Below are 27,645 nucleotides of genomic sequence, written 5' to 3'. Positions count from 1 at the left end.
CTAAGAGCGCCAGTTGTCACTGCTCTATCTGGGCCGCTGGGGCCTATGGCAGTGTCCGCTCTTTACCTTGTGTATATTACTCTATGGTTTCACGGCACTCGTGCCCACGCGTGCCCACTCGCAGCGTGGAACGGGTTCGTTTCGGCCGGCACTCCACGAGTGGTTGCACACTCCGAGTTCGTTTCAGCGCTAACACCCCACGCGTGCATGCACTCGCTGCACTGAAAAAATTGGGAGTGCGCCAAAATGCAATCCCGTCATGCCTCGCTCCGGTCGAGCCGGCGAGGAGCGGGAGCAGACGACGAGGGTTCGTCTGCTACGATGTGTCGCGGATCCGAACGGGAAAAAAAGTAGATTTTCTCATAGATATCGCGTCCCGCGGGCCATGAAATCAAACGCGAGCTTGAATTGTGAGCGTCTGATATTTCCCGAAGGAAGCAATTGACAACCCGTGATTTATTTGCAGGTTTTAAATCGCTCTGTTGCCGCACAAACGCTGAAATATACCAGTGTGTAAAGAAATGCTCAGAACAAACGCAACAGCGGCCCCCGAGATGTCTATCACCATCCGTGTGCGGGTGAAAAATTTAACATTTTTCGACAAAACTCCCCCAGCAGAAACCTCTGACTGCCCAATGAGCATCAGAGAAAGCTAAAGATGGAGACTTTATCCGAGGATTGGGCAACATCATCATGTTTAACATTTACCTACGTCAGCTAACTTACCCCGTCGTATTTTGTTCGAGAAAGCTCTCATTCTCGACGCCCTCGCCAAGGCTAATATCTAATCCTGACGATCCAAATCAAAAGTCCCAGTTTTGCTGGATATTACAACAGGATAGTTTTAAGCCGTACCCTTTCAGTGGTTCACGAATAATACCATGTTTAAACGGATCAAGCTTCTGCTCGGACAGCATCATCAGTTTTCTTCAGTGTAAACGGTTATAAGAATTGAAAGATCGCAACCAGCTGCTTTGTAGACAGCTGGTTGCGGAAATTTACGCCATCTGTAATTATCTCTACGGCAGCCTAGCTGCTTGAAGTCATCACAACTATAAACTACAGGTTGCAGCGACCAACGTTTGTAGATAAACGTTGGTAGCGACTGCATTCTCGCATTCCCACGCATCACTCCGAACAGAAAGGCGCTAGTTTCGGTTTGAAGTCGGTACCTTTTCTACAACATAGATGGCGGCAGCGTCAGTCTTCTGCACTCGGTGCATTTGGCGAGTTCGTTTGAGTCCAGTTTTCCGTGCAACACTCTGTGAGTGCGATGCATTCTGGGAGAGAACTCGAACGGTGCCAGTGCGTGTGAAACAAACTCGCTAATAGATTCCAAAGAAAGTAATAAATGTCTTGTTTTGTAAAATCTTTGCTAGGTTCTTACTAAATAAATACTAATCTTTAGATTTAATTTCCGACGCTCAGTACAAAAATAAGAATAATTAAGGTAACGTAGAACACGTAGAACCGTGCATAGAACTGGATACATACAAATTTTGCCTTTTGAGTTGGGCAACGACTTGCGCCATCTCTTTTTAAAGTAGAAGCAAAACACATTTTTTTTTTTTTTGGTTCGTTTTGTTTTTCTTAATTTTGTCTCTCATCTGAAAACATTACCCGACTACGCCTTCTTCACACTTGTCAATCATTTGTTTATTTCATCCTTTTGGAGATACCTCTTTCCTTCATCGCTCCCCTCCTTTGATACCAAGGCCCAAAAATTGTTTGAATTATCAAAGTAGTCCTTCTCTATCTTGTTGGCCTTATCTGTATCAGTCGTTTCTTTTCGTTTTCGCGCTTCCAATTTTCTTGATCAAATTCCTTCTCCACCATTTTCAAGGTCAACTGGCTTGTTGTCTGGCTTACGAAGATCAAACTTTGGCTCCTAAGGCAATTCATTTTTACTTAAATATGCCTGAAAATGACTAAGTGCAATTAGAAAAAAAATTTCAGACGTAAGCAAATGTCATGCAATGATCTCATTCTTTATTTATGTGTCCTAAAGATGAGAAAATAACAGTTACGGTCATGCTAAGGAGAGCCGTCTGGAGCGCACGATATGGCAAGGGTCTCATCGTCCAGTCTCCTTTGCTCCTGAAATAAAAGACGGAAACAAATGTATATCCATGAAGACGACCTCTCACAATACCAAATAAAAAGTGCCTAAATGAAATACTCCTGCTCCATACACACCTTTTCCACAAGGGTGCAGCCATCTTGAATCGCATCAATTCTGGTATGCGTTATAACATAGTTTTAACGAACATGTTTACAAAAAAGGCACGATTGTCACACATTCTTGTTTTGCCTCACCTATATTTTTTTGCATTTTTAGCAGGTTGAAATGATTTATTATTTTTTCGGCCCGCATACCCATATGGAACCCACGTGACTGAGAGCGGAAGAAAACGAAAAACGTCTATAAAGCAGAGATGAAATGTGACGCCCTCTAGTATCAAGACGACTGAAAGTGAGCTTAATTCCTGTTTCAATCAAACAAATGTTAGACGGGGTCAGGACGTATGTAGAGTATAACTGTACAGCTAAAACCCACTAGACATTATTACCGTATTATCCCGAAAGATAGCCCACCTAAAATCGAGACCAAATCAGGTGAAAATTAAGAGTGGGCTAACTTTCGTTGTGCAACGGTGTGCAATCAAGGAAAGTGGAACAAATACTACTTTAGGTTTTGTGTCCCTGCCAAACTTCTTATTGCAGCGAAGGGGCAATGAAGCAAAGATGACTGTACTTCCCAGTCAGCATTGTTCACTTACATCCTACCGTAGCTAACCACTCGCATTTAAGCCGAGGCCATCACTGATTCCAAATACTATGATTACTAGAAGTGGGCTATCTTTCATGTTTAAGAAAAAAATAGCAAATCAAGCCAAAAATATGGGGCGGGTAATCTTTCGGGGGTGGGGCATCTCTCGGGATGTTTCAGTATATTTTAGTCAAACCTAATTTGTAAACATGTTAGTTTCGTGGATAAATTCGATTTAGCTGCGGGACCCTCGGATCCACCCATTCTAGAAGGCCACCGTGTTTGAAAGGCCAGTGATGTAGTCTATCCATGCATCATGCATTTATCTGCCAATGACCCTAGCAGTGAAGCGGGGCAGCCGGGGCATCTTCAACCGTTCTGCTTGCATCATTCGCAGACTCGGCTCTTTCAGCGCACGGGTTCCTTCGGCCTTCAGCTTCCTCAATGCCCTCCCACGTCTCGAGCTGACATTCTATGGCAGGGGTGGCCAACCTGCGGCTCGCGAGCCACACGCGGCTCTTCGCGTGTTAAAGTGCGGCTCGCAGCTCCCTCCCCTATTCGCCCCCCCTCCTTGTCACCACCCTCGAAGTCACACGAGCACTTCTCCAAAAATAAAAATGGAATGCGTTTTAAATCGAAAGACAGGTTGCAGCGTGGTAGTCTTGTGCTACTGCTACCTTACGTACAGATTGGCTGCTTTTGACTCGGATAGATTGAAAGTAGTTTGAGTTTCGTTTATTTCTCTAGGCGAAAGTTTGCCCCTCCCCCCCCCCCCCCCCCCCCCCCCGCGGCTCTTGGAAGTTTCGTGGTTTTCTTTGACTCTTAGGCCGGCTCTTAGGCCGGGTCAGCCTGACCACCCCTGGTCTATGGCATCGCTCACATAAATCAAAGCTTTTGTTTCGGTGGACTAGGAGCAAATATCCGGCTAGGAGACAAGGGAATGAAAGTAGCCTCATAACTTGCAGCATACAAGTATGTGGTTCATGGACACCGTGGTGCGACTACTCCGGGCAGGTTACAACAAATTTCCATCGGGGTCGCCTGGTTACTAGATACGAACGACTGGTTTTAGAAAATTGTACTTTGCGATTATTAGAGCTCCAGAAATGGCACAACTTGGTGTGTATACAAAGTAACTTATAGACCAACATGCGGCCCTGACGTCACGCAGCTGCGGTGGCGCTGTTGACAGTACTGCCAATGCGCAGACGCTTCAGTTCACGCGAACCTGGTTTCTGCGCATGCGCAGTGCCCACACCAGGTGTAGGCAAACGCCGGCTTGTTTGTAAACAGCGTGTCGGTCTATAAGCATTTCCAATCCAGAACAGTCTATTTGTGTAATTTTTGCGTCCCGACCCCTTTAGCACGAGTGCTGGATTTTTTTCCCGCGTGCCGAATGCAAATTATGGTCTCAGTAACACTGCAGCATGTCCTCTGAAGAATATTTATTATAAAAGACACACTATTTTATGAGCAAAAGGTTAATTGATGTCTACATGCCTCCCAACCCTTGACACATTTCTCGTATTTTGCTATTCGAGGCATGGTTCTATGCAGTGACAGCTCAACCTTGCACACTGAGGTCACTCTTTTGAGCGGCCTTATTCTGCCTTTATTTATTCAGAACTGTAACTTCCACGTTTTTACAACTGTCAAATACAGAGTTCCTTAGTAGTTTCTAGATCTGTGTTTGCCATGAAGCACAAAGTTGAGCGACATAGATTCGTCATTCTGTAACAACAAAGCAGCACATCAAAACAAAAGTCGCCTAAAAAAAAAATATGTACTATCAAAAAGCGACACCATACAACAAAAACATCCTTTTTATAGCTTGCACATACATACATGCACTAGGCATAAAAAAAATCCCAGCTTGGAGGAAAAGGGAGCAAACTGATGCTACAAGGGAACACGCCTGAGTATACACAGGCACGGCAATCTGAGGGTTAGGGTTATGTCAGTCTACGTACCTCTGATAGTCTAGGATATTTAGAAATTCCATCCACGTGTTCATCCTCCATCATCTCTTGCATTTTCCGCTTGTATCTGAAACAAAGTGATGAAATCACCACCCGAGTCAAAATGCACTGTGTGTGTCACCATCCTTAGAGCTGGGGCAGGTGTTACAGCGAAGGTAAAAAGAAAAAGCAGTAGTAATTCTTATACATTGCTTTCCCTCGGCGCCCGATGCTGTAGAGTGCATGGCAAAACAAGCTGGCCCAGTGGCATTCAGGCAGAGGGTGGCACAAAGGCCACACGGACAGCCGGAACACGAGCTTGAAAGCTCATGGCAGGAAATCACGTGGCTACAACTGATCACGTTTTTTTTTTTTTTTTTCTCTCTGCTTCTTTGGCACGTGAATAGGGTGACCACCTTTCTGATAGTCAAATGCGGGACACGCTGATTGGGGGGGGGGGGTTCACAATGGCGGCGTCTAAGAAGGATGCATTGGAGGAAATGCAGACTACTAAATGTGACTGAAAGCATATTATACACCTGCACACTGTGTTGCAGCCATTAAGCTCAAATAACTTTCACACCCAGTAATGTGTATATATATATATATATATATTAATTTTAATGACAAGTAAGCTATTAAATGTGTCTAAGTTAAAAACAACAAAATTGACTGCAACAAAGCTCAGTGCATCAAAGGTAAAGAAGAAACAGTAAACCTCTTTTCGGCTTATTATTTCCTGTCGATATACTTTTACCAACATACTCTTACTCAAATTTAGAACCTTATGCTTTTATTAAAACTTGGGTTTGGGCTAGTTGGCCCACACTGAATTAAAAGGATAAAAGCGCAAACAAAACGAGGACAGTAATAAGGTGGAGAACTGGGCCAGTTGGTTGACGTTATACATGTCCTGTCGTGTTTGTTTCTCTTCGTAGTCCGTTTTCTGAACTGTTTTCCCCATCATGTAAACCGAGGAAAATAAAGACACAAAGACGTCAGGACAGGCGCTACCTCTTCACTAAAAATAGTTCATATCAACCCAGTTGACGTGAACTATGACACAGTTTAATTTGAAAATAATTGCAATAATTTATATTTCACATTTTGGCTCGCAATTTTCCCTTGCAGTGCTTTTCCACCAGGGGGAGGAGCACCACAGCACATGCGCGTCAATCTCCTGAAAGAACGACGGTCGCTTCCCGCGATGCTAGGATAGTAAAGAGCGCACCATCGCATTTACACGATTATCAGAGGCCTCCACGCTTCCCCGCGCCCCTTTGTTCGGCAGCGCCATGAGATAAATTGTGAATTTTACGACAGCGTGAAATGCGGGACATTTTGAACATTTTTGGATTATCTTGCGGGACGCGGAACACAAGCCCTCAATGCGAGACAGTCCCGCGAGTCGCGGGACGGGTGGTCACCCTACACGGGAAGCAGAAGACAACGACGGTGAACCTACGTGCACCGTTTTTCATGCGATTGTTTCACGCTTATATCCCTTCTGCTCGATGTTCTGCACTTGAAGGTAATATGGGCGATACCATAAACAACAGTTCTGAAGCAGGGGCTCCGTGCTCGTCGTAACTATGGTCCGTCGTGTGCTGCCATTGCATCGTGCGGCCCGCGGTATGTCGCCATATTGAGAATAATGTGTACATGTACTTTTTGTGATCCGTGTAACATTTCTTTTCGATTAATGTATTTTTGCAGCTTTTTGGAGGCCACAAAATGGGCTTTACAGTCGAACCCAAATATTTCAAATTCAAACGGGATCATAAAAATAGTTCAATATATCAATAATTTCATATACAAAAAAATGTTAACTTAAGCTCCAGTTGAAATTTTCGCGCGTCTCTGCTAATACTGAAGGCTGTGACAGAGGGAACCTTATGATATATAGCCTCAAAGAGCTGTAAATACAGTAAAGCTTAGTTGATGAAGATCGCAAACACCGCTGCGTTTACGCAATGGTGCTTGCAATACGCGCGCGCCTGGCCACGACCTCGGCACAGCACCAACGACAAAACACGAAAATAAATTTAAAAATTAAATAAACAAAGCGAGCCTCAGAAAACTCTCGATCCATAGAATAAAGTTAAGCAAGTAACAAAAAAAAAAAAAAAAACTCCCTAAATTCAGGCAGCAAAAAAAAGAAAGGCAAAAAAGAAAAAAAAATGAAGCAAAGCAATAACTGCGAATGAAAAAGGTAAACAAAGCTAAGGCATTCAAAGTGCGATGTTCAAAGTATGATTGCTCCGACCGTTGTCAACACACTCGACACAACAAAGACTTTTTTTTGTTGCTTATTTTCGTTCCACCAGCGGGCACTCCTGGCACTCCTTACACGCGCGTGCCCTTCCCCTTGCTTTTGCCATCGTCCACTTTTTTTTCTTTATACATTTGTTGTTGTTTTTTTCTTGTTTTTTTGCTGTGCGTATGCTGGCTTGGCGGCCGGCCAGCCAGCCCCGCAACACGAGTGCTTCCTTCCATGCTTCCTTCCCTATATGGAGTGTACCCCCCATGGGAGTTCCATACAGAAAAACAATGCTCCTACACTTTTACATGTGATTTTCAAGGGGATGCTGGGACTGTTCGATGTAAACAATAATTCAAATTACCCGGATGTGACATAACCAGGCTCGACTGTATATTCTTTTCTATTTTTAATATTGGATGTGTGCCTTAGACGACCCACGACTTTGAGTATATTTTGTATGCATAGTCTGAATGCCACGTGATCATGAAAAAGAGAGCGAGTGCGACTGAAACCAGCCAATTCTCGATAGGCTGTTTTTGGGCGGAAAGAAAACGAATTTCGAGCCGCATGTTGTGTTCTAGGTAGTTAAGCTCTTCTAAATCATGTTAAAATAAAAACATTGGCAAGCATAAATACCCTGTCACTGTCCCTCTAAAGACCGATGTGCACTTTACACCTTCCACTTTTGCCTGCCTCCTCCTTTCCTGTATCTTCTCCACTTTTTACCTAGCACAAATTTGGCTCCCCTTGCACCTTAGGGGAGGGGAGTGCTAAGAGGATTATCTCCTCTGCAGAAAACCAAGTTGCCTTTAGGCTGTTAAGAAAGGGGTTGGAATGGACTGCCACATTTCCAGTTGTCACAATGCAGCAGTCGGTTTCGTAGCTTAGCGCACTGGAGGCGCCCCATGTGGCATTATAGCCTTTGCATCTAGCGCTAAGGTGCAGTCAGCGGCTGAATGTATTTTCTTTGACAGTCGTCGAGGGCTAGGGTGATCGTGAAAAAGGATGCCAGCTGCTGGTTGAAGCTGAGTTATATTTTAGGTGAAAAAAAAAAAAAAGAGGTTTTCTGCTTTCCCCAACACCAACATATACCGAGTGTTTCAGCGAAGGATTTAAAATATCTCTAAAAATAGGGCAGCAAAGAAAAAAAGTAACTCTTTACAGGAACAAGCCGCCAGCCATGGCAGACATGAGGGATTGCAAAAGACATACTAATTAGCTAAATAGTTAACTAGAATTTACTAATTATCTTTCTAATTAGTGAAAATAAACATATGCTTCAAATTAGAAACTTGCTAAACATCACCAAAAATCACTATATCAACTAATTTGAGAAATATGTAAGGCAAGAATAGCATTTTATGACGTTCCGAAAAAAAAAAAACGCTAAATTTGGACAAGTTTCTAGGTTTTGGTTTCTTATTGGAGCGCATCTTTGCACCAGCGGTCCCGTCCTGCTCCCCGGTGGTCGTGGCACAAAGGCACAGCCTTGCCTCCCTCGTAGGATGGGGGGAAGTACAGCGCACCTGTGTTGCACATGTCGGCCACTGGGGAGCAGGACTGCTGGAGCAAAGACACGCTCCCACAGGAAAACCTAGAAACGCGCTCGAAATGCTCGTTATTTCGAAACGCCGCAAAATATTGCCCTGGACTTATTTTTTTTCTGAAATCAGTTGATTTAGTGGCTTTCGACATTGCTTAGCAAGTTTTCTCAGGGGAACCACATGTTCCTTTTCACGAATTAAAAAGATAATCAGTAATTCTTGTTTCATTATTTAGCTAATTAGTATTATGTTCTTTGCAATTGCTGATGTCTGCCGTGGCTGGCAGTTATTGGAAAGTTTCTTTTTTTCTCAACCACCCTATATTTAGAGATTTTTATAGCTTTTGCCGAAACACCCAGTATATAACCCGTATCTATAGATGATGTGGCATTAGTAAATTCATGTTTCAACCAGCACTTCTATTTAAAAGAGCAGGTAATGTTGTCGTTCCTCCAAAAAGTACCACTCTTTGTAAAATGTATCAGTGACGATAATACTATTCCCTGAAAAAGGGGTACAAGGGGGACAAGGACGAACAGAAATCTCCAAAGAGCTAGGGGACTGTTGCACGACGGAAAAAATCCACCTGGTCCTGTTATCAAAACAGGGGCCTCTCCATTCCTAGCGAAGCGTTCTACCAACTAAGCTAACTAGGAGTTAGACATCAGTAGGGCTACGGGTTTTAACAGCTGCCACCAGTCCAACAGCAAAAAAGGGTGAACGGCCTGCATTTTAAGGTTATTGTATTATCACCATGTAGGAGTATTAGTGGCTTCGAAACAAAACCAAAACTAAATATTGTTATCTTGATTATTGTGCTTTCAGAAATGCATGGGGTCTAATTCCAGCTTATGCCCAAGTGCAAAAACCTTTTTCTTGATAAGCCATAAGTATGTTTTCCCTCAAATAGCTACAATCATTGGTGTAGCAACAAGGGGTAGTGGGGGCTGCGGGCCTTGGGTTCTAAGTATTAAGCGTCCCAGTCATCCGGTACCCGGGGCCCAGCTATGCCACTGGCTACAATTATTGAAAACTATTGTTGGGACGAACCACCTGCACTGGGGTGCTCAGGTCATAAAAAAAAAGAGAGAGATTGCACTTTGAACGCCGACGTTGCTGGTGTCTGGTCATTTCTATAAATAGTGACAGTTGGATCTTTGTGCATTTTGCAGAAACAGAACCATATGAACTAGCTTCATTGATAAAAGGTATTTTTAAGTAAATGTATGATTGGCACATGTAACAGTAAATTGACATATTCTATCTCCCACAGGTTCTCAGTAACTGCAACTCTGTCTTACAAACAATTTTTATTTTCTGTTGTTTCAACAATACACTAGAAAGAGACCTCTGTATGTTTTGTCCATTTTCTTCATTCCCCATCTCAGGGTTTACAAGATGTCGATAATGCTGTAGAGATGAAGCAGAAAAAATAAAAAGGCTCACATTTGGCTGTCAGGGTTATTCTCCTGGTTCCTGCATTTTTCAAGTTTCTGCTCTGCTGCCCGCACCCTGTCCTTTGGGGGAACCTGAATGGCCTTCACCATCAGGTGCAGCTCTGCAAAGAGGAGATTACTCGCGGCCTCTTTCAACGGGCAGCATAAACGCTAGCGTTAGTATGGAACCCCGAGCAATGCTGCCAGTGTGCTGGAATTACACAGTGACTGCCTCGTCGGAACTTTTAGGATTCTCGGTAAGCCTACCGTAGAATACCGCGTATCTGCCCATACCACATTAAGCGCCCATTCCCCAATTTGTTAGATCTGAGAAAATATGTACAGTACATTTATATGTAGAGCTGATGACCGACAAGCTGCCATCCCCCCTTTTTTTTTATGATTATCTTAAAATTTTGCGTGGGTGCTTGCCCGGTATTTTACGGTAGATTTTAAAACAATCCAGTTTTTCTGGGGTGTATCTGACCAGTCTGTGAATAATCTTACTCTTGACTGCGTCCTTGATGTGGTGCAACTTGTCGTGCGAACAGCCTGCAAAAAGGATGTCCGAGACGTATCTGGAAGGACAAAACAAAGGCAAAAAACAGTAGCAGTCAGGTGCCCTCTGGTAGCAGTGAGGTGCCCTCTCAGCAAGCAGCCATCGCCTAACTTGAAACTTTCACACTGAGACTTTGGAGCCAACAAAAAACTTGACCACAAAGCTATGCAAAGGAGACAATGGCTAACCCCATCGCTCCTTCTTTACAAGTTCTTCCGTGCTCTCTCTTTCTCGAGTAAAAAAAGAGGTTTCGAATCGATGCCAGTTCCAGGGATGGAACTGGGCAAAGCAGCTTTGCAGCAATCTTGGGAGCAGAAAGAACTACAGTTTGGAGCAGGCTGGGAGCAGCAGAAACAAGGTCTTGGAGCAAGTTGGGAGCTGCAGACAAAGAATGTTAAAATAGAGGCTAAAAGTCACGGTAGTTTCAACTAACATTTTATGTGAAACATTTTTCACGAAATTACATGAAAATTATATATAAAGCAAGGCTGCACGACAGTGTGACACGTGATGGAACCGACTTGTAAAGAGGTAAATATAAACAAACATGTAGAAATAGTTTTAGCTCATAGCTTGCTCTATCATACCCATACATTCCCCGTTTGCTCGCCTTTGTTATGTTTCTGCACAGGGCCCCGGGGCGGGCCAACAAGGGCTGCGGGCTTGCAGTACACCTTTTCAAATTAGGGCACGTTCATTGTTTTGCCTGTGTGTTATGCATGCACAGCTTCTGGCTGGCCGCAACTGCGAGTGAGTGCTGGCTGGACTGTGATTTTACACGTGTGGACAGTGTACACACGTGTAAAATTTTACACGTGTGGACTGTGTACACACGTGTAAAAATTTTACACGTGTGGACGTCTATAGTCATGCAAGTACAGCCAAGAGGGAGGTGCGCCAACTTAAATACATTTGAGTTTATCTCAATATGGTGGCACTGTTTGCTCCACTATTTAGATGATATAACTCCAGGACTCCAGTAAAGCACATAGCACCGGCAGCTATACATCGTTTCAGCTTATGTCAAGACATAGCCGATGCTACAAGCCCCAGGACGTGGCCTTGAACAGTGCTTGCACTGCCAGAACGCGCGTTCTTGGCAGGGACGCTGAAAGTCTGGAGCTCGCGCTTGCAGCATCATCTGCGTGTGGACTTAGACGAAGTAGAGTGACAGCCAGTGGCGTAGGCAAGGGGTTTAGGGGTCGGAACCCCCCCCCAAAATGCCGATGCTCCCCCCCCCCCCCCCCCCCCCCCTGGTCGTTCAGCCCGCTCGCTACTCTGCTCACGCAGTCAGTCTTGCACGGGGCACCGAGCAGAAGGGGAGCGCGGACTATCTCCAACTTGTATGCTTTCCAAAGAAATGTTTGTTCATTTGTTCATTCATATTTATTTGATGGGATGAGGAACTTGATCTCAGATATATAGGGAATGGATATTTCGAAACATTTGTGGGGTGAGGACGGCCATTTCAGGGCAAAGTATAACAAACTATCCTCACTGAAATAGAGATAAATCAAATTAAAGTGGACATAATAAAACACACATGGTGATAATATAAAACAATGTCAGCGATGTAAGGAATATTAAATAAATTGTAAGAACAATTGCACTGTAAGCAACAAGTGAGGCTGCGCTCACACACACCTTGTGTACTGATCAGAATTACGTGCTTTCGACTAGAAATTACTGTGAATAAAAAAGTAACCGTGACTATTTATTTCAAAAAGCAATTTACAGGCTCTTATAATCATTTCATTTATGCCAAGTGCCTACATATTAAGATGCAGCCTCCTGCGTTCATGGCAAACGATATCCAGGATGTCCACCGCTTGAACTCCAATGTCGCGGTGAACATTCAAAAGCACTAGACCGAGCAGTCGCTCATTCGAAGTGGACGCTCTCAGGCATGTTTCCAACCGTCGTAGTGAAGAGAATGAGCGGTCAGCTTCCGCCATTGTTACGCGCACAGTTGCTAGGATCTTGAGGATACGATGGATGTTTGGGAATGGGGCCTCCGGACAGAGGGCAACCGCCTATAGCGCAGATATGACGGGCGTTTGACGTTTCTCCTTCTTTCATTGGACGCCTAAAATTTCCTTATTTTTGGCGAAGTTTCGTGATATTTCCCTCAATCGAGACGCCCGTCTCGATGGTCGCTTACGGATGCAATGAAGTCCGTCTTGCTTTCTGCATCGAGGTGGCATCCGATGCAATTCGTTATTAGATTAATGTTTTTGTTGCACGGAACATCAGAAACTTCGAAGAGCATTTATATTTTCACTACGCATAGCCGCAAGGGTATTCAAGTTCGTTTTCATGTTCGACGTGTCGTTTGCGTGTTTGTGTGTGGTGTGTGATGTCATTTCTGAGTGACGGAACAATGAGATCGGACTGACGACTTCTCATTGCCCCGAGGATATGCTGCTGCTGCCTTTGGACCACACTGCAAGACAAAGCGGCCTAGCAAGAATAATACTCTTTCCTTTGGCATCTTGTTCTGTAGCACACATTTGTTAAACTTTTAATAGATAATAGATTTTGGTTTAAAGACTATTCAGAATTACCCTCGCCCCATATATGGGCCTTTAGTGTTTGTGCGGACTCAGTAGAGTGAGAGCCCATGGTTACACCCTGCCTCAGCGTAACTTGGCAAAGGGTGAACGATAAGCCCTCCGTTGCGCGCCGACGGCTTCGATATAGGCTACGTATACGAGCGCAACGCACTCATAGTAGAGCATGATGCAGCGAAAAGCCCGATACTTCTTCGCAGTAAAAGCGCACTCCGGTGATACATAGTCACGTTCCGATTGGCCCGCCAGTCTGCAGCTTCCACCGTACTTGCATGTTATGCGATCACGGCTTCCTGGCCTACCCAGTATTTTTGCTTCAGACACTAGGCGATAACGGCGCCACCAGAGTAATAGCTCACGTTTGAACAATGCAGCTGCCACTCCCAGGCATACCCAATGTTTCTTGCTTCAGTCATTAGATAGCGCCAAACCAAACAGCATTGCAGGTTGCCTATAGACCAGTGTCCGAAATCCAAGCCCCCAGCGATAAAAATGTGAAATAATTATTTAAAGCGCAGTCTCTTGTGAAGAGAGGTGCTGCGCATAAAACAAGGTTTTTGCTCTTTGCAGCACTCTTGGCATTGGTGTTGCTCTTGGAGCTCCGTGACTATGCCTTTCCGACGTTCTTGCACTACAATACTATGTGCAAAGGTTTCTAAAAAAAACGGCGTCTCGCAAAAAGCGCAGCCCCCCCCCCCCCCCCCCCCCCTCCTTTACCGTGTCATTGGAGCTGAGTACACACTGGTCTATAGCTATCCTTGTGTTTTGTTTAGCCTTCACGCGTTGGTAATGCAGTGCTACCTCAAAAAGCGGGGGGAGTTGTGTGCTATGAGGAATGTTTGTGAAGCTGGTGGGCCGCAACTACGACGACAGTAGAACAGTGAGCCACCACGCCTGTCTCCTGTAAATGAAGCCTGGTCCGTTTTGAAAAATGACAGTCCAGTTTTACCCCTTTCATCTTAACCGCCCCTAGCTAATCTTTGCATGAACGTCTGCACCACCGAGCTCACCCTGCTTTGTCATTGGGGGGATTTCATCGGACCCCCCCCCCACATTAGAATCCTGGCTATGCCACTGGCGACAGTGAATGGCTTCAAAGAGGTCTGGCTTCAAAGCATCGCAATGAGGGATGCTGTAACAACTGTTATAAGCTCGAACGAAGAATAGCCACAGCAGCAATCTTTGGATACAAAGCCTCGGATTTGGATTCGGATCCACTGGCAATCTTTTTGGACTGGAAATTTCGATGTCAATGTTGCCAACAGAAACTGCAAGACGGCTAATTTCAACGAAGCTCGTTGATCATTTCAGTTTGAGCACACCTTGGCGCAATTTTTTTCTAATTTATACTTTTGCATCAGTGTGGCGCACAAAAAGTCATTGGGCACACAATAAAGGCATTGCCGCAGCACTTCCATCACTGCAGTTGTAACATGATACCATCCTGACAAAGCATAATAAAGGGCAACTCCACTTCATTTTTGTTTTTCAGAAAACAATGCACATTAAATATTAAGACCTAGTTAAGTCTAAATGTTTCTTAAATAGTTCAGCAAACATTTCAATGCACCAAGTTGTCGAAATCGCGCGACTCCGGCGGGTGAATTGAGGCACCACCAATAGTGCAGTCGATGCTATGGTGTTGGTGTAGCAGACATTGAACTAAACGTCATCCCCATTGCCCCCTTTTTGTTTGTTTTTCCTTCTCCGGGCAAGCGTAACGGGTGATGTCGGCAACGTTTCCTCCCTGCGTTCAGCGATGTCCACGTGATTAGCGTAACGCGCCTGTGCAGCACGCTTCTTGGGAACCGTTCAGCTGTCCCGCCGTTTCCCGCGTCACAACCGCCGTCTTTGTCTCACTCACGCTGTTTGTGATTATCGTCGCTCGGAGTTTCTTTCACACCATGTGCACAAAGTGATGCCGCAGTTGCGCAGTCGTCATTGAATGTTGTAGATATTGAAACGTGGTGAAGAGTGCTGTGCAGACGACACTTGCGCCTGGCACATGCTTGCTCCAACGGTGTCCCGCCGGCATGCCCCAATCCCACCCGTCGTTGCGTATAGGATCACGTGACATCTCATACCACGTGATAGCCATGTCTTTGGCGGCCCGAGGCCAATGTAGCCAGACGGAGTCGAAGTTTCGGTTTCGATTTCTGCTCACGGTTAAGGTAATATTTAACAATATATACCCCCTTTTTTGCGAAGGAAATGACATAGTGCTTTTATTAGTGCTTTTTAATCTGAAATCACTCATTATTATTAAATTTTAAAAATTGAGAGTTGCCCTTTAACACTAGTCTTGAACTCGGAAAAAGGACACAGTTTTAGAGCTATAGTCTCAAGAAGGCAGGGTGAGGGTAAGACAGGCTGGGGAGGAGAAAGCAGACAGAACGTTGGAGAAGAGAGGGGGAACCTCCTTTTCTCTTTAGCGTTCCGTTTGATTCCTTCTCCCCGGCCGGTCTTACCCTTGCCCTACCTTCTTGAGTTGCAACGGACTATATATAGTACTATGGAATCGCGATAAATCAAATTCGGATATTAAATACTCCCGGTTAATTCAAAGGAATTCAAAAATTTTGGTTGCCCAGCTATGCTTTTAATGCATTTATAAGCTGCTTAATTAAAACAGAATTTTTTCTTAATTGATACTATTTGTTCATCGTGGCAGGGTAGCCCCATTGAGTGCACTTCTCACCGAGCACTTGTGTAGTGCGGGAAAGCAATACCAGCGAAGCTTGCAGGCATTGCTTTTCGACAGTATGCAGGTGCTCGGTGAGAAGCGCACTCGACGGGACTAACCCACCACAATAATGCAAGCAGTACTCTTCTGGCAGCTTGCTTGCATTATTCGTGCTTGTTTTTGATTTTTCTAAGGGGGTTAAATTAGAGATTAAAGAAAGAATATTTGCATGAAGCAAGCAGATTTATAAATTCCCTTGATTAGGACAGCTGGGCATCTCTTTAGTTTTATGTCGCATATGTCAATTATAAACTACCCAAATGCAGGCACAGGGCTTTCTGAGGCCACAGTTCAGATATAGCAAATACCATGCATGCCAATACTGGCAACTCCTGCGTAGCGCGGGAGAAAAGGGATCGCAGCGCCCCTGGCGAGCTTGGAGTCCCAGCTAGCAGACTTCTGACACGTGCCATAGAAAAAAAGAGGAGTGTCGTAGCACAAATAAAGGCAATTTCGGTCACATTATATACGGTGCACAAATTCCGGTTGTTAGTACTGGGACTAAGGTATTCTGCGTTTTCTACGGTAAAGGCCGGCACCCGTTGCAACTCCTTCAAATTTTCATCTACTTTCTTTTTATGTTTGAGGCGACGCTTGCTGCCGTGTTCTTTCTTCCTCCTGCTTTTATGTATGTTGTTTTTTTTCTCTCGTTTGTTTTGCTTGACCTTTGAACCATTGCATATTTTGCTTTGCCTTGTTTGGCATAATTTTTACTCTCTTTTCCTTGCTTCAGCACTTACTACCGCGGATTCCTCTGCAACCTATAATATGCCCGGACATTTTGAGAGCCGTCTACAGCTTTGTTCTTGTTGTTGTTGTTTTCTTCCACTGTCGTCTGCGATAACCTCCTATTTTCGCCTTCTACTCAGTTTCTAATCCGAAATCTTCATATGTGCTTCTTAATATTCCGGAAATTAAAAACAGCGTGGAAAGACGAGGACCAGACAAAGAAGTGACACGGACGTAGCGCTGCCCTTAATATTCATTAAACATATTAAAGGCTCGTTATACATTTGTATTTGGATTTTATTTACATACGCGGGCACGTCTGCTATGGGTCATCGTTCGTTGATCAACCGGCCGCCTTCAAACATACACAAGCACATACTTGGAGATGGCAGGCATGCCATGTGCTGCTTACCACTGCAAAAACAAGTTTTTGCGATGTGGTGAAAAATCCTTTGGCTTCCCGAAGACTGAACAAACATGAGTAATTAAGCAACTGCAGCATTCAAATTAAACAGAAGGAGCTACCGTATTTACTCGCAGAATGAACGCACTTTTGTTTCCGAAAAATCTATGCAAAATTGGGGGGGGGGGGGAAGGGGGGGGGGCGTTCATTACGCAAAGTAAAATTTTTGCGTCCGTATTTACTCGCATAATGAGCATAATGAACGGACCTTTTATCCTGAAAAATCGAAGTAACTTCTTATCTCTTTGCGCGCGGCGCCCTACCCCGTAATTAAACTAAGCTGCGCAAAAAAAAAAAACAAAAAAAACTCCTCTTTGTTTTTTTTCTTTTAATTCCTGGGTGTTTTTTTTTTTCTTTTTGCCGCCTTTCGCAAGCTGTTTTGTTTGCTTAGGCGTTGCTTAGTCGAGGGCTCTCCGCTTATCTTTCTTATGCACGACCCCCGTAACCAAACTGCACTGTGCAAAAAGAAAAAAAGCTCCTCTTTTTCTTTTTTTTCTCAGTTCGGTGTTTTTTTTTTTTCTTTTTGCCGCCTTTCGCAAGCTGTTTTGTTTGCTTAGGCGTTGCTTAGTCGAGGGCTCTCCGCTTTTCTTTCTTATGCACGACCCCCGTAGCCATACCTCGGCAAACCTCACTCATGAGGGCCCTCACTCACCCTCACTCACCCTCATCTTCACAGGTGAGGTGAGGGTGAGTGAGTTTCTGAACCAGGAAAATTCATGAGTGTGAGGGTGAGTGAGGGCCGTGAGGGCTGTGAGGGCGGTGAGGGCAGTGAGGGCGGTGAGGGTCGTGAAGGCCACGAGGGCCATGAGGGCGGTAAGAGGTATGAGGGCCATGAGTGCGTGAGGGGCGTGAGGGCGGTGTGTGGCGTGAGGGCGGTGTGTGGCGTGAGGGCCATGAGTGCGTGAGTGGTGTGAGGGCGGTGAGTGCGCGAGGGGTGTGAGGGCCATGAGTGCGTGAGGGCAGTGAGTGGCATGTGAGGCGTGAGGGCCGTGAGTGCAAGAGGCCCCCTTCATATCGAGCATCTTTCTCAGCAATTTCGGTGTTAATGGCGGGTTGTTCTTAAGCTTTCCCTAGATCGACACGAATTGCTGAGATCGGGTCCGGCTCGAAATAAGCAAGCAACTCGGAGCAATTCCAATACGTTTGAAGCGGCTGCATCTAATCAGGGACGCAAAATTTTTACGTGATACCTCGTGCCGGTGATGATGACACGGAAAGACTTGGTTCTCGTTTGAAATCGATCGTTTTTTTTTTTGGAAATAAACTGCTTCAAAAAGGTGCATTAGTATTCTTAATGAGATTTAACTGCATTAAAAGATGTTTATAATGCGCAATTGTGTCTAAATACTGCAAGAAAAATAAAATTTTATGATGACGATGGCAAATTGCAGCAATTGGTTGCTGCGTGTGATCGCGGGCGGCGCGTGTTCCTGGTGTTGCGACGTAAAGTTTCTGGGCGAAATTGCCCCATCTGAAGCTGGCCTGAGTGGCGTGAGGGCCATGAGTGCGTGAGCGGCGTAAGGGCCATGAGGGCGGTGAGGGCCGTGAGGACGGTGAGGGCTATGAGTGCGTGATGGCCGTGAGGGCGGTGAGTTGCGTGAGGGCCATGAGTGAGTGAGGGGCGTGAGGGCCGTGAGGGCGGTGAGGGGCGTGAGGGCCGTAAGGTTCAGTGAGGGTGAGTGAAGGGCTGAAGGTGAGTGTGACTGTGAGGGTGAGTGAGGGGCTGAAGGTGAGTGTAGCTGTGAGGGTGAGGGTGAGTGAGGGGCTTAGGTGAGTGTGGCTGTGAGGGTGAGTGAGGGCGACCTAAAATGCCGACCTCTGCCCGTAACCAAACTGCACTGTGCAAAAAGAAAAAAAGCTCCTCTTCTTCTTTTTTTTTTCTCAATTCGGTGTTCTCCGCTCCTCTTTTTTACCTCCTTGCTCGCGGCGCGCAACCCCCCTTAACCAAACTGCGCTGTGCAAAAAAAAAAAAAAAAAACAAGAAGAAAAAAAACAAGCTTTTTCTTTTTTTTCTTTTTGCAAGCTGTTTTGTTCACTTAGAGAGCTTCTCCGCTTCTCTTTCTTACCTCCTTGCATCAACGGCGCGCGAACCAAAAGTCCAAACTGCGCTGTGCAAGAAAAAAAAAAAAAAGCTCCTCTCCATGTTTTTTTTTTTTTTTCTTGCTTCCGTTGGATCTTTGCGAATTTTCTTAGCGCCTTTTGCAAGGCGTTTTGTTCGCCCACGCTGCCCATGCATTCGTGACCTTGCTGCACCAAGATAGAAAAGTGTGTTCATTTGACATTAAAGTTGGGGGTGCGTTTATTACGCGAGTGAAAAAAAAAAGTCGAAATTTCGAGAGCCGACTTGGGGGGTGCGTTCATTGTGCGAGTAAATACGGTATTTAAGTGTGGTTTCAAAATCCCCACGACGCCTCAACAGACGACTATGACAACTCCACAGAGATAGTTGAGAGCTTTACGGACGACAGACCAGATGCACAACTGAACACCCAGTCCTATGTAACCGGGTGGGCAGCCAGTCAGATCTGCTATCATGCTTGCTAAGTCCAAGTGCAATCAGAAACATGGAACACCTCGAAGGACATTCTGTTGAAGAACAAAAAATATTCGCATGCAAAAATGACACCAACTTAGCTCGTCACCCACCTGGTAAGACGAACCGTACCTTCGAAAAACACATTTTACTGGTGTATTGCACCAGTCAAGAGTTCGGCAGAAGGCAGACTTGAGGCCGCTCATCGACACTTGAAACAAAGACACGGTGCGCAAAGATTGCCTGGACACATACGTCAACAAGTACTTGAATGTATATTTGAACTGCTTTGTCAAGTGAGCAAACAAAAAACCTGCCGAAGTTACTGGAAAAAAAATGCGAAAGCAAAAAAGGGTCACACACTGCTAGTCAAAGCGGATTGCAGCCTGCGACTTTTATTTACCGGGCAGTGAGAGCTGGACTACGTAATTCCTTTCCCCTGTTTTGTTGTTAGGTTCTACCAATGTCGCGAAAGCAAATAAACAAGCGTGTAACAAGCAGCTGAAAAAAAAAAAATTGCAGTTCTTTTCTTTTCTGATTAGTTTCTTTTCGTGTTGCTTCCGCTCGGTTTGAACTGGACTGAACACCGACAAAGACCATTACCTGCTAATTTTCAATGCTCCTACCGATGCCCCACGCGTGAAATGCTCAAACTGCTGACGCTTTCCATTTTTTTTTTCAATAAGCACCGCAACGATTGTTGTCGTTGCAAGAATTTCTTTATTGGGTGATTTGTATATTTGTATCGTATGCTAACTTCTTTGTTTTATTAACCGTTCGTCGCAGCTGTTCCCCATTTCTTTCTATTTTCACTTGGGATGGGGACCCCATCTTTCCTGCAAAGCTCGGAAAGTGTTTGCACAGTCATATTTCTCGTTACCTTTTGTTTTTGTAATGCTGCAGCAGCTGGTGCGCTTGCTCTGGTAACCTTAACATGTTGTATGCGCACGTTTTAATGATAGCATATTCTGGTAAAAAACAGTGACAACGCAGTTTGTAACGGATCAACACTAACCTCGTATGACCTAGTTCCAGTAACTAAACACCTTTTTTCCGCTTGAAAAGCAGATGCCCTTCAAACCCATGTGATCCCCAGAGTGGCGTCTGAGATTGCTAAATAAACTGCTTTATCTTTGTTTTTGCACGCGTTGTTATTCTACTGTCGTTGCAGTCGCGATCAGTGGGTACCACTTTGCAAGCGAACTGACCGTAATTAATTGTTTTATTGTTGGGATGACGAAACGGGTCTCGCAAAGCTCGAGGATGTCACAGAGTCCATACTTTTCCACTGCGCAGCCTACTTCCGTAGGCTCCAAGTCCGCTAGAGGCGCCACTGTCGCGTTCACCGCCGCTCCAGTGGGTTTTCGGAGGAGTTTCCACCATTGGCGAAGCTATATCGTATTTGGATATAGTTATATTAAAACAACCGACTTTAGAAGTGGACAAGTTTAAGGTTGGGAAGAACCTTCACGAGTTCAGCTCAATTTTCATTTCAGCATGATACAACGGTCATAAAAGGCTTCAAGAAACTTTTTGATATTTGATTAAAAAATATTTTACAAAACCCCCTATTTGCTTTGAACTTCACAAATGTTTTATGTGTGTGTGTGTGTGATTGGCCCAAGCCATTTTGGAGCACCTTTCAGAGCAGCCAAAACAGCGTTTTGGAGCAACAAATTTGGCCTTTGGAGACACCAAAACAGTGGTTTGGAGCAGTAAAAGTGGCTTTTGGAGCAGCCAAGACAGTGTTTCGGAGAAGAAAAGTGGCTTTTGGAGCAGATATTCTTAGAAAAATAAAAATATATGTTTGAAGTACTGTACAAGTGAAGGGCACTTTGTGTTGAGACTTGCGCAGTGTTCTAATGTGACGTGTTGTGACGGAACTCGCTGCTTGCGTCTTTACTGCTGAGACATCCCATAAGTGTACAGTCCTGTAGGCGTTGCCGAGCAATTCCGAAAAACCGCTTGCCACCATTTTATTGGTTCCCGACGTATTAGATTTTCGCCAAAAGTAAGCAAACGTAAGACAATGGATTGCAAGCGTCCCGGCTGGTGCCTCTATCGTGCAATCAAGTTCGCAAGCATGTGAGGGCATCTTCAGCAGGCCCGCAGTTGCGCGTGCTACGTTGCACGAGCGAAGACAACGGCTGTTTGATCGAAACCAAAACCCTGTCACTCCGCTCCGTCTCCAACTGATTCCCGAAATTGTATGCAAAATGTAACTGTCGAGCATACGACGACAAACAGTCCAGCGCCGCGTTCTTGTCAGGCAGGCAAATAAGGTACAAGCTAAACACATAAAAAAAAAAAAAAAAAAGAACCTGAGCGCATTGATGCAAGACATCGCAAGCCAGAGCCAAAAGTTCTTGGAGCACTTTGCGCAACGACTGAACTCGAGACAAACAAGTGCGAAGTGCGGGTTCAGCACAGACAATGCCTTCTTTGCTTTAGCTCACTTCTCTTCACCAACTTTCTTATCGCGGCAGATTTTTCACGTACCGGGGTTCCCTCGAAAGAAAGCCCACTGAGAGAAACCTAGGTAATCCATAATTCGACATTGCAGTCTTTGAGTTGAAGAGGGATTTTAGTAGTAACGTATGATTTAAACAAGAGCAGGAATGTTGATGAACATGCGGCGGTACTTAGTTTCATTTTAGAAAGCGCCATATCTGCAGCAACGTGGGGACGGAACCACCTGACGTCGCGCGACCAAAGTGTCTGGAAGGCAGGGGTTAAATATAGTTTTCCCACGGCTGTTGCTGTCAGGAGCGAGTGCTTCAGTTCACAGAGTAACTCCCACTGGTGCAAAAACGCGGTTTCATTTCACAGCACGACGGCATGGCTGGCACCCGGTACGCTATAGCGTCGGAGCCTCCGCACACACTCGTGTCTATCGATGAAAATATAAAAAAAAAAAAAGACTCAAAGCGACACCCACGAGACGACGAGAGCGCGAAATGCCAGATGGCGGGAAAACATGCAGGACCGGATGGACAATTGATGCAGGGTACTTTGTGTGGGTCGGCTGCTTGCGCCACGTAACACACGCATGCTCAATTACGGTGCTCAGTTTAGTTTCAGTTTTAAAAGGCAACCAAAACTTTTTTGGGCGCAGGCTTGGCGCAGATTACCAACATTTTGGCAAAATGTAGTGGGATGTAGCAGGGTTAGCCCCTTGGCGCAATTGGTGCAGCAATCACATCACTGGTGTGCCTGCTCATAATTAGGCCTGTGTAGAGAAAAGTAAAAGAAATCTGTTTGGTATGTGTAGCTTTTCCCATAGCAAATTGCTACTCTGCCTCACATCATATTTAGATGAATCTCTGATAACTCAAACTTCTAATACATCAAAATAAAGTCTGTGGTTTCCTCGAGTTTGAATTAATGAGAGTAGACTGTAAAACTAAATGTGCTGGTAAGCTAAGACAAACATGTGAAAGTGCTTACACGTCAGAGTTTGCTTGAGCCTTGTTTGCCGCATAAAGAACTGCTGTCAGGGCTATCTAGAACGAGAAAAAAATTATAAAGACATTTACAAATCTCTGTAATGCGAACATAGAGAGCAGCTCTTGAGGAGGAGGGGGAGGGTACAGAGGGGAGGGTATGCCCCTCCTCCTTTAATCCTCATCTCTCCTCGTCCTCCTCCGCACATGACATCAATTCTCCCGCTAAATCTAGCGGAGAAGCTGAATTTGTTCATAGGTGACGTGATAGCAAGTTATGGGACATTTTTTCCAGCGGGGAAACTGAATTGGTGTCGAGGCCACATGACAATTTTTCCGCTAAATTTAGCGGGGAACTGAATTGCTGTTGAGGTCACGTGACCATAGGCGTAGACTACGGGGAGGCACCCCCCCCCCCCCCCCCGGGGCCATGATCCTTATCGAGCACACCAAGACGCTGTTCACGTGCCATGTAACGAGCTTCTAGTAGTGGCATGTAAACAAAATAACGCCCACGTTGCCTTTATTGACAAAATACATGAGAAATGGAATCCCAGCATGCTTTCGTTAGCTTCAATCTCCAGTTCTGGCGAGAAGGTAATGCGCATCAATCACTTTTACGTCCGCTTGGTCTGCTTCCTTAGCAGCCTGCCATCTTGCGATGTCCCACCAGAAAAAAAAAAGATAAACAAAACAACTGGAAGTCTATATTGAGGGTGCCTACTCCATCCGGAGCTGCTTAAAAAGTCCGTTTAGCAGCGACTCCGACGGAGTCACTACTAAAGATTTCATATTGGTGCTCGCCGGCGCGTGCACCGTGGCACCGGCAGTGAACACACGGCTACGCTCGCAAGGTGATTGACATTGACACACAGCAACAAACACATGGCGATATACATATGCTGTAAAATGTACCCCTAAAATAAACTACTGATAATTGCCGGTGTGAAAAAAATTGCGCAGAAAAGAACCCTCCCCCCCCTGAGAACTTCTCAGCCTGCCCCCCCGGAAAATGGAAAGTCTACGCCGCTGCACATGACGTCAATTTTTCTACTAAATCTAGCGGAGAAACTGAATTTGTTCATAGGGACATAACACCATGTCATGTGACGCCATTTTTCCCGCTATATTTAGCGGGGAATTGAATTGGTGTTGAGGTCACGTGACATCAATTTTCCCGTTAAATTTGGCGCGGTTACGTTGACGCGGCGAAAGCCGGAAACGGGCGCCTAAGAGCTGCGCTCTAAAACAATACGATCCTCCTTGAGTCGAGATGGTAGCTTGGCAAGACGAGAAGTAAAAAAAAAAATAATGAGAGCTATACTTGTGGACAATTCCTGTGGCTATGCAGTCAAAGGTATGGGGGCACATGCACAAACGCCTATTAAAGCTGCGCATGCACACTCATCTCATTGAAAATGAGACAAAAAGTTGTCCACGGGTATTGGAGCCAACATCGAGTAGCAAATTGAGCATATAAACAAATATAGAAAAGCATATGCATTCACAGTTAAAGTTTAATTGCAAAGACATTAAAAAGGTGCAGAAGTTTATGGCAGCACAAGAGACAAATGCCTTCAGTTTAACGATACCCATACATCACAACGTCAGAAGCAGGTACTACCCGATCATTGTCGAGTTCAGGGTGCAGACGGCACCCTATGCCCACCGGTACCGATTTACCTGAGAAGGGGCCATGAGCAGCACGGCATCGGTGAACAGTGTCCTCTCCAGAAAGTCATCCATAAGAGATCTCAGCTTCTCGGGGTCTGGAAACTGAGGACACCTCGTCTAGAAGGGGGAAGGGATTGGTGTGTAGAAAGCACCCACTGCCATAATGTGTGCGAACATTCTTTCAGTAAAAGAGCTCGCTTATGAAGTCACTAAAACGTAACAAAGAGCCATACTAATGGACATGCTATCCCAAGAGCTGGTAGTTCAACAAAGCAAGGATTGATAGTGCTACATAATGGCTAATAGGAATTTATGGTGGAAAGAGTTGACAACTAAAAGTACTTCTTATAATTAATGAGAGGTTAAAAATTGCAGGACGCTTAAGCTTCACCTTCAAGAGTGGAATGTGACAGCTTAATATAAACCCCCGCTTGTTCCCAAGCCGTGAGGCGTGTCTGCGTGACATAGTCGATTGTGTATCTGGCTCGAAACTGAAGGGTCATAGATTTGAATTCCACCTCCACCTAAAACTTTTTGGATTTTTTCTTTAAAGCAAATTAATTACTTTATAAAGTTAAATTATTTGAGACATGCAGCGACTTTTAATTTGCATTACATGTCATGTTTTAATCACTTTCCTTCAACGTGTGACGTGTGACAGTTTGAAAGTCCTGCGCGAGGTCATGTGCCTGTGACATCATAACCGTATCGACAAACCAGGATTTTACCGTCCGCCACTGACGCCGACTTTTTTGCGACACAAGCTCCTTAAAGCTATCACTTTAAAACACAAGCATTCTGGCTCTGACAAAGTTAAAAAATGTGTGCTGGAGGTTGGGCATCCGAAAAAAAGAGAACTCCCCGCCGTTCCCATCTCGTTAGCGACCATAGTAGAATGTGCGCTCATTTCATTGCTCGTAGTCAGTAGAAGAAAGCAAATAAAGCAGAAAGTCGGGATGTTTCGCCTCCCTTCTTTCCGGTGCAATTTCATGCTGCAAGAAGGGTACCTTGATGTCAATGAGCAGCCCTTCGAGGGGTCGGTACGGGTTGTGGATGGTCAAGTGGTACTCGAGCTGCTGCATGAGCAGAAGCTCGTTGTTGAGGATGATGTCAGTCGCCTTCTCCCGGTCCCCCCGGACATTGTTCACGAACTGGGCGATGGACACGTTAAACTCCTCCACCTTACACGCCAGGTAGACGCACGTCACCCTGCCGTTGGGGAAGGGGCAGGAAGAGGGAATGAAACCGTCGCGGCACAGTGTGGATGTACGGCGCGGCAACCTATGGCCGATTCACGCGCTCATGTTTGGATGCAACCGAGCACACCATGCAGCTCCCTGCACTCTTAAGACGTGAAATGTGCCGGCACCCTCCGTGAGGTGGCCCCAGAACTACGTTAAAGCAAAGGTTTTGCAGTATTTACCAGATCAAGCGCACATATGATTTACAAGGAATGGTCATTTATAACATTGTCAAGTTTTTCAAGCCCATGCCAAAAGAATAATATGTGCAAAAAAAAAAAAAAGAAGGAAATATACGGAAATCGCAAATGTTCGACGTCTAGCCGATAGACGGCGCAGTGTGTTCTCTCAATATAAGAGATCACAAAACCACAGAACACACTCGGTTGCAACCCAAGAGTGTGAACCAGCCCTTATACGGGCAAGTAGTTTTCTTGTTGCAATACTATCTCGTAGGAAGCCGAACAGCGGCCCGCCGATGTAGCACTTTCGCACGGTTCGACAAGTGCTACATCGCGAAACCATTGCTTGGCTGCTGCCAGGACAGCAATCCCATAAAAAAAGATGCAGTCCTCGTGTTTTGCGTAAGTTTGGTGAGCACCATACACTCATCTAACCATACGTACAGCATGTGCTTCGGATGGTAGTCCATGACGGAGTTGTTGAGGTAGAAGCGTTTGAAGTAATGGAACGACGTGCCCTGTGAGGGTTGGAAGAGAAAACCGTCAACATCAGACTTGTCTGCTCGACAAATATTGATTCCTGAAGACAACGCCAGGTTGCACGTAACGGAACACGAAACTCACAGTAACGCTGCGGGGAACAGGGGGCTGGAACTTTTTGCAGAAGTCCCTCAGAGCAAACTCGTAGTGCTTGTAGATGATGCGCTCTTCTTCCGGGGAGAGAAAATAGTCGTACCTGCTTTCCTGCAACGACGGTCGATAATTCAATCACTATTTCAACAATAATTGTCGTAATTTTTTTATCACTTATGAGACAGTGTCTAGTCAGGATCCTGGTGAACAGGGAGGTCATTCAGTTGTCCCGCCTGCAGCGCGAGCTTTCTACCTTCGATAAAGCTTCAGTCTCGTGAGTCTCGAGCGTGCACGCACAGCCACAAGGTGACGGACGAGCGTGCGATGGAGGTCGGACGTCTGAAGCATGGTGTGGTGTCAAACTTCAGCGTCAAAAATGAAAAAGCGTGCCGTTCGTATTCTGTGACGAGTCTCGTCTTACGTTTGTTGACCGTCGGTGCGTCAGTCTGTGGTTCGAGACGTCAAGGACCGAGGTCGGCTTACCCGTGATCGGCACTCGTCCAGGTGCCTCTCGATGAACCTCTCGTTCGCCTCTTGCCTTCGCCTGGAGATCTGCTGTTCATCTAGGAAGATCCAGCGCTTGCTTTGTGTGCTGTTGGAAAACATGACTGTGCCCGGTCCTAACGTCGCGTGTGCCGCGCGATCGCGGCGAAAAATGTGACTGCTCTACAACAGCGAATGCTCTTGTTGTTTCATTTGCGTGTTCTCACCGAATGAACCACAGCGTAAAGTGGACTGTAATTGACATGCTCATAACACATTTCATTCACCAATCGCTCTGCCGCTCGTGTACCCACATGCGACGTTTTTTTCTGTTTTTGCGTCCGTAGCCATTGTTGGCCATTGTTCTTTTATTATCTGATGATGGTGATAGCTGGTGATGCCGGCGAGTTCAAGGCGAGTT

At 45.4% G+C, this 27,645-nt stretch overlaps 1 protein-coding gene across 1 annotated transcript; it reads right to left on the bottom strand.

Annotated features, from left to right (window-relative positions):
- Nucleotides 1-1,969: 1,969 nt before the first annotated feature.
- LOC8027313 (cyclin-H) lies at nucleotides 1,970-27,600 on the bottom strand. The gene is made up of 10 exons (XM_029972632.4): nucleotides 27,225-27,600; nucleotides 26,733-26,852; nucleotides 26,553-26,626; nucleotides 25,693-25,894; nucleotides 24,695-24,802; nucleotides 23,016-23,071; nucleotides 10,479-10,549; nucleotides 9,982-10,093; nucleotides 4,741-4,816; nucleotides 1,970-2,097 (listed from the first exon to the last, which is right to left on the bottom strand). The coding sequence occupies exons 1-10, from the start codon at nucleotides 27,345-27,347 to the stop codon at nucleotides 2,035-2,037; spliced, it is 1,005 nt and encodes a 334-aa protein (XP_029828492.2). The 5' UTR covers nucleotides 27,348-27,600; the 3' UTR covers nucleotides 1,970-2,034.
- Nucleotides 27,601-27,645: the final 45 nt, after the last annotated feature.

This window comes from Ixodes scapularis, unplaced genomic scaffold (assembly GCF_016920785.2).
Source record: "Ixodes scapularis isolate PalLabHiFi unplaced genomic scaffold, ASM1692078v2 PGA_scaffold0__279_contigs__length_252992795, whole genome shotgun sequence".
In the NCBI taxonomy this organism is placed as follows: Eukaryota; Metazoa; Arthropoda; class Arachnida; order Ixodida; family Ixodidae; genus Ixodes; species Ixodes scapularis.
Note: the sequence above shows the minus strand (reverse complement) of the source record. Positions and strands in the feature narration are given on the sequence as shown.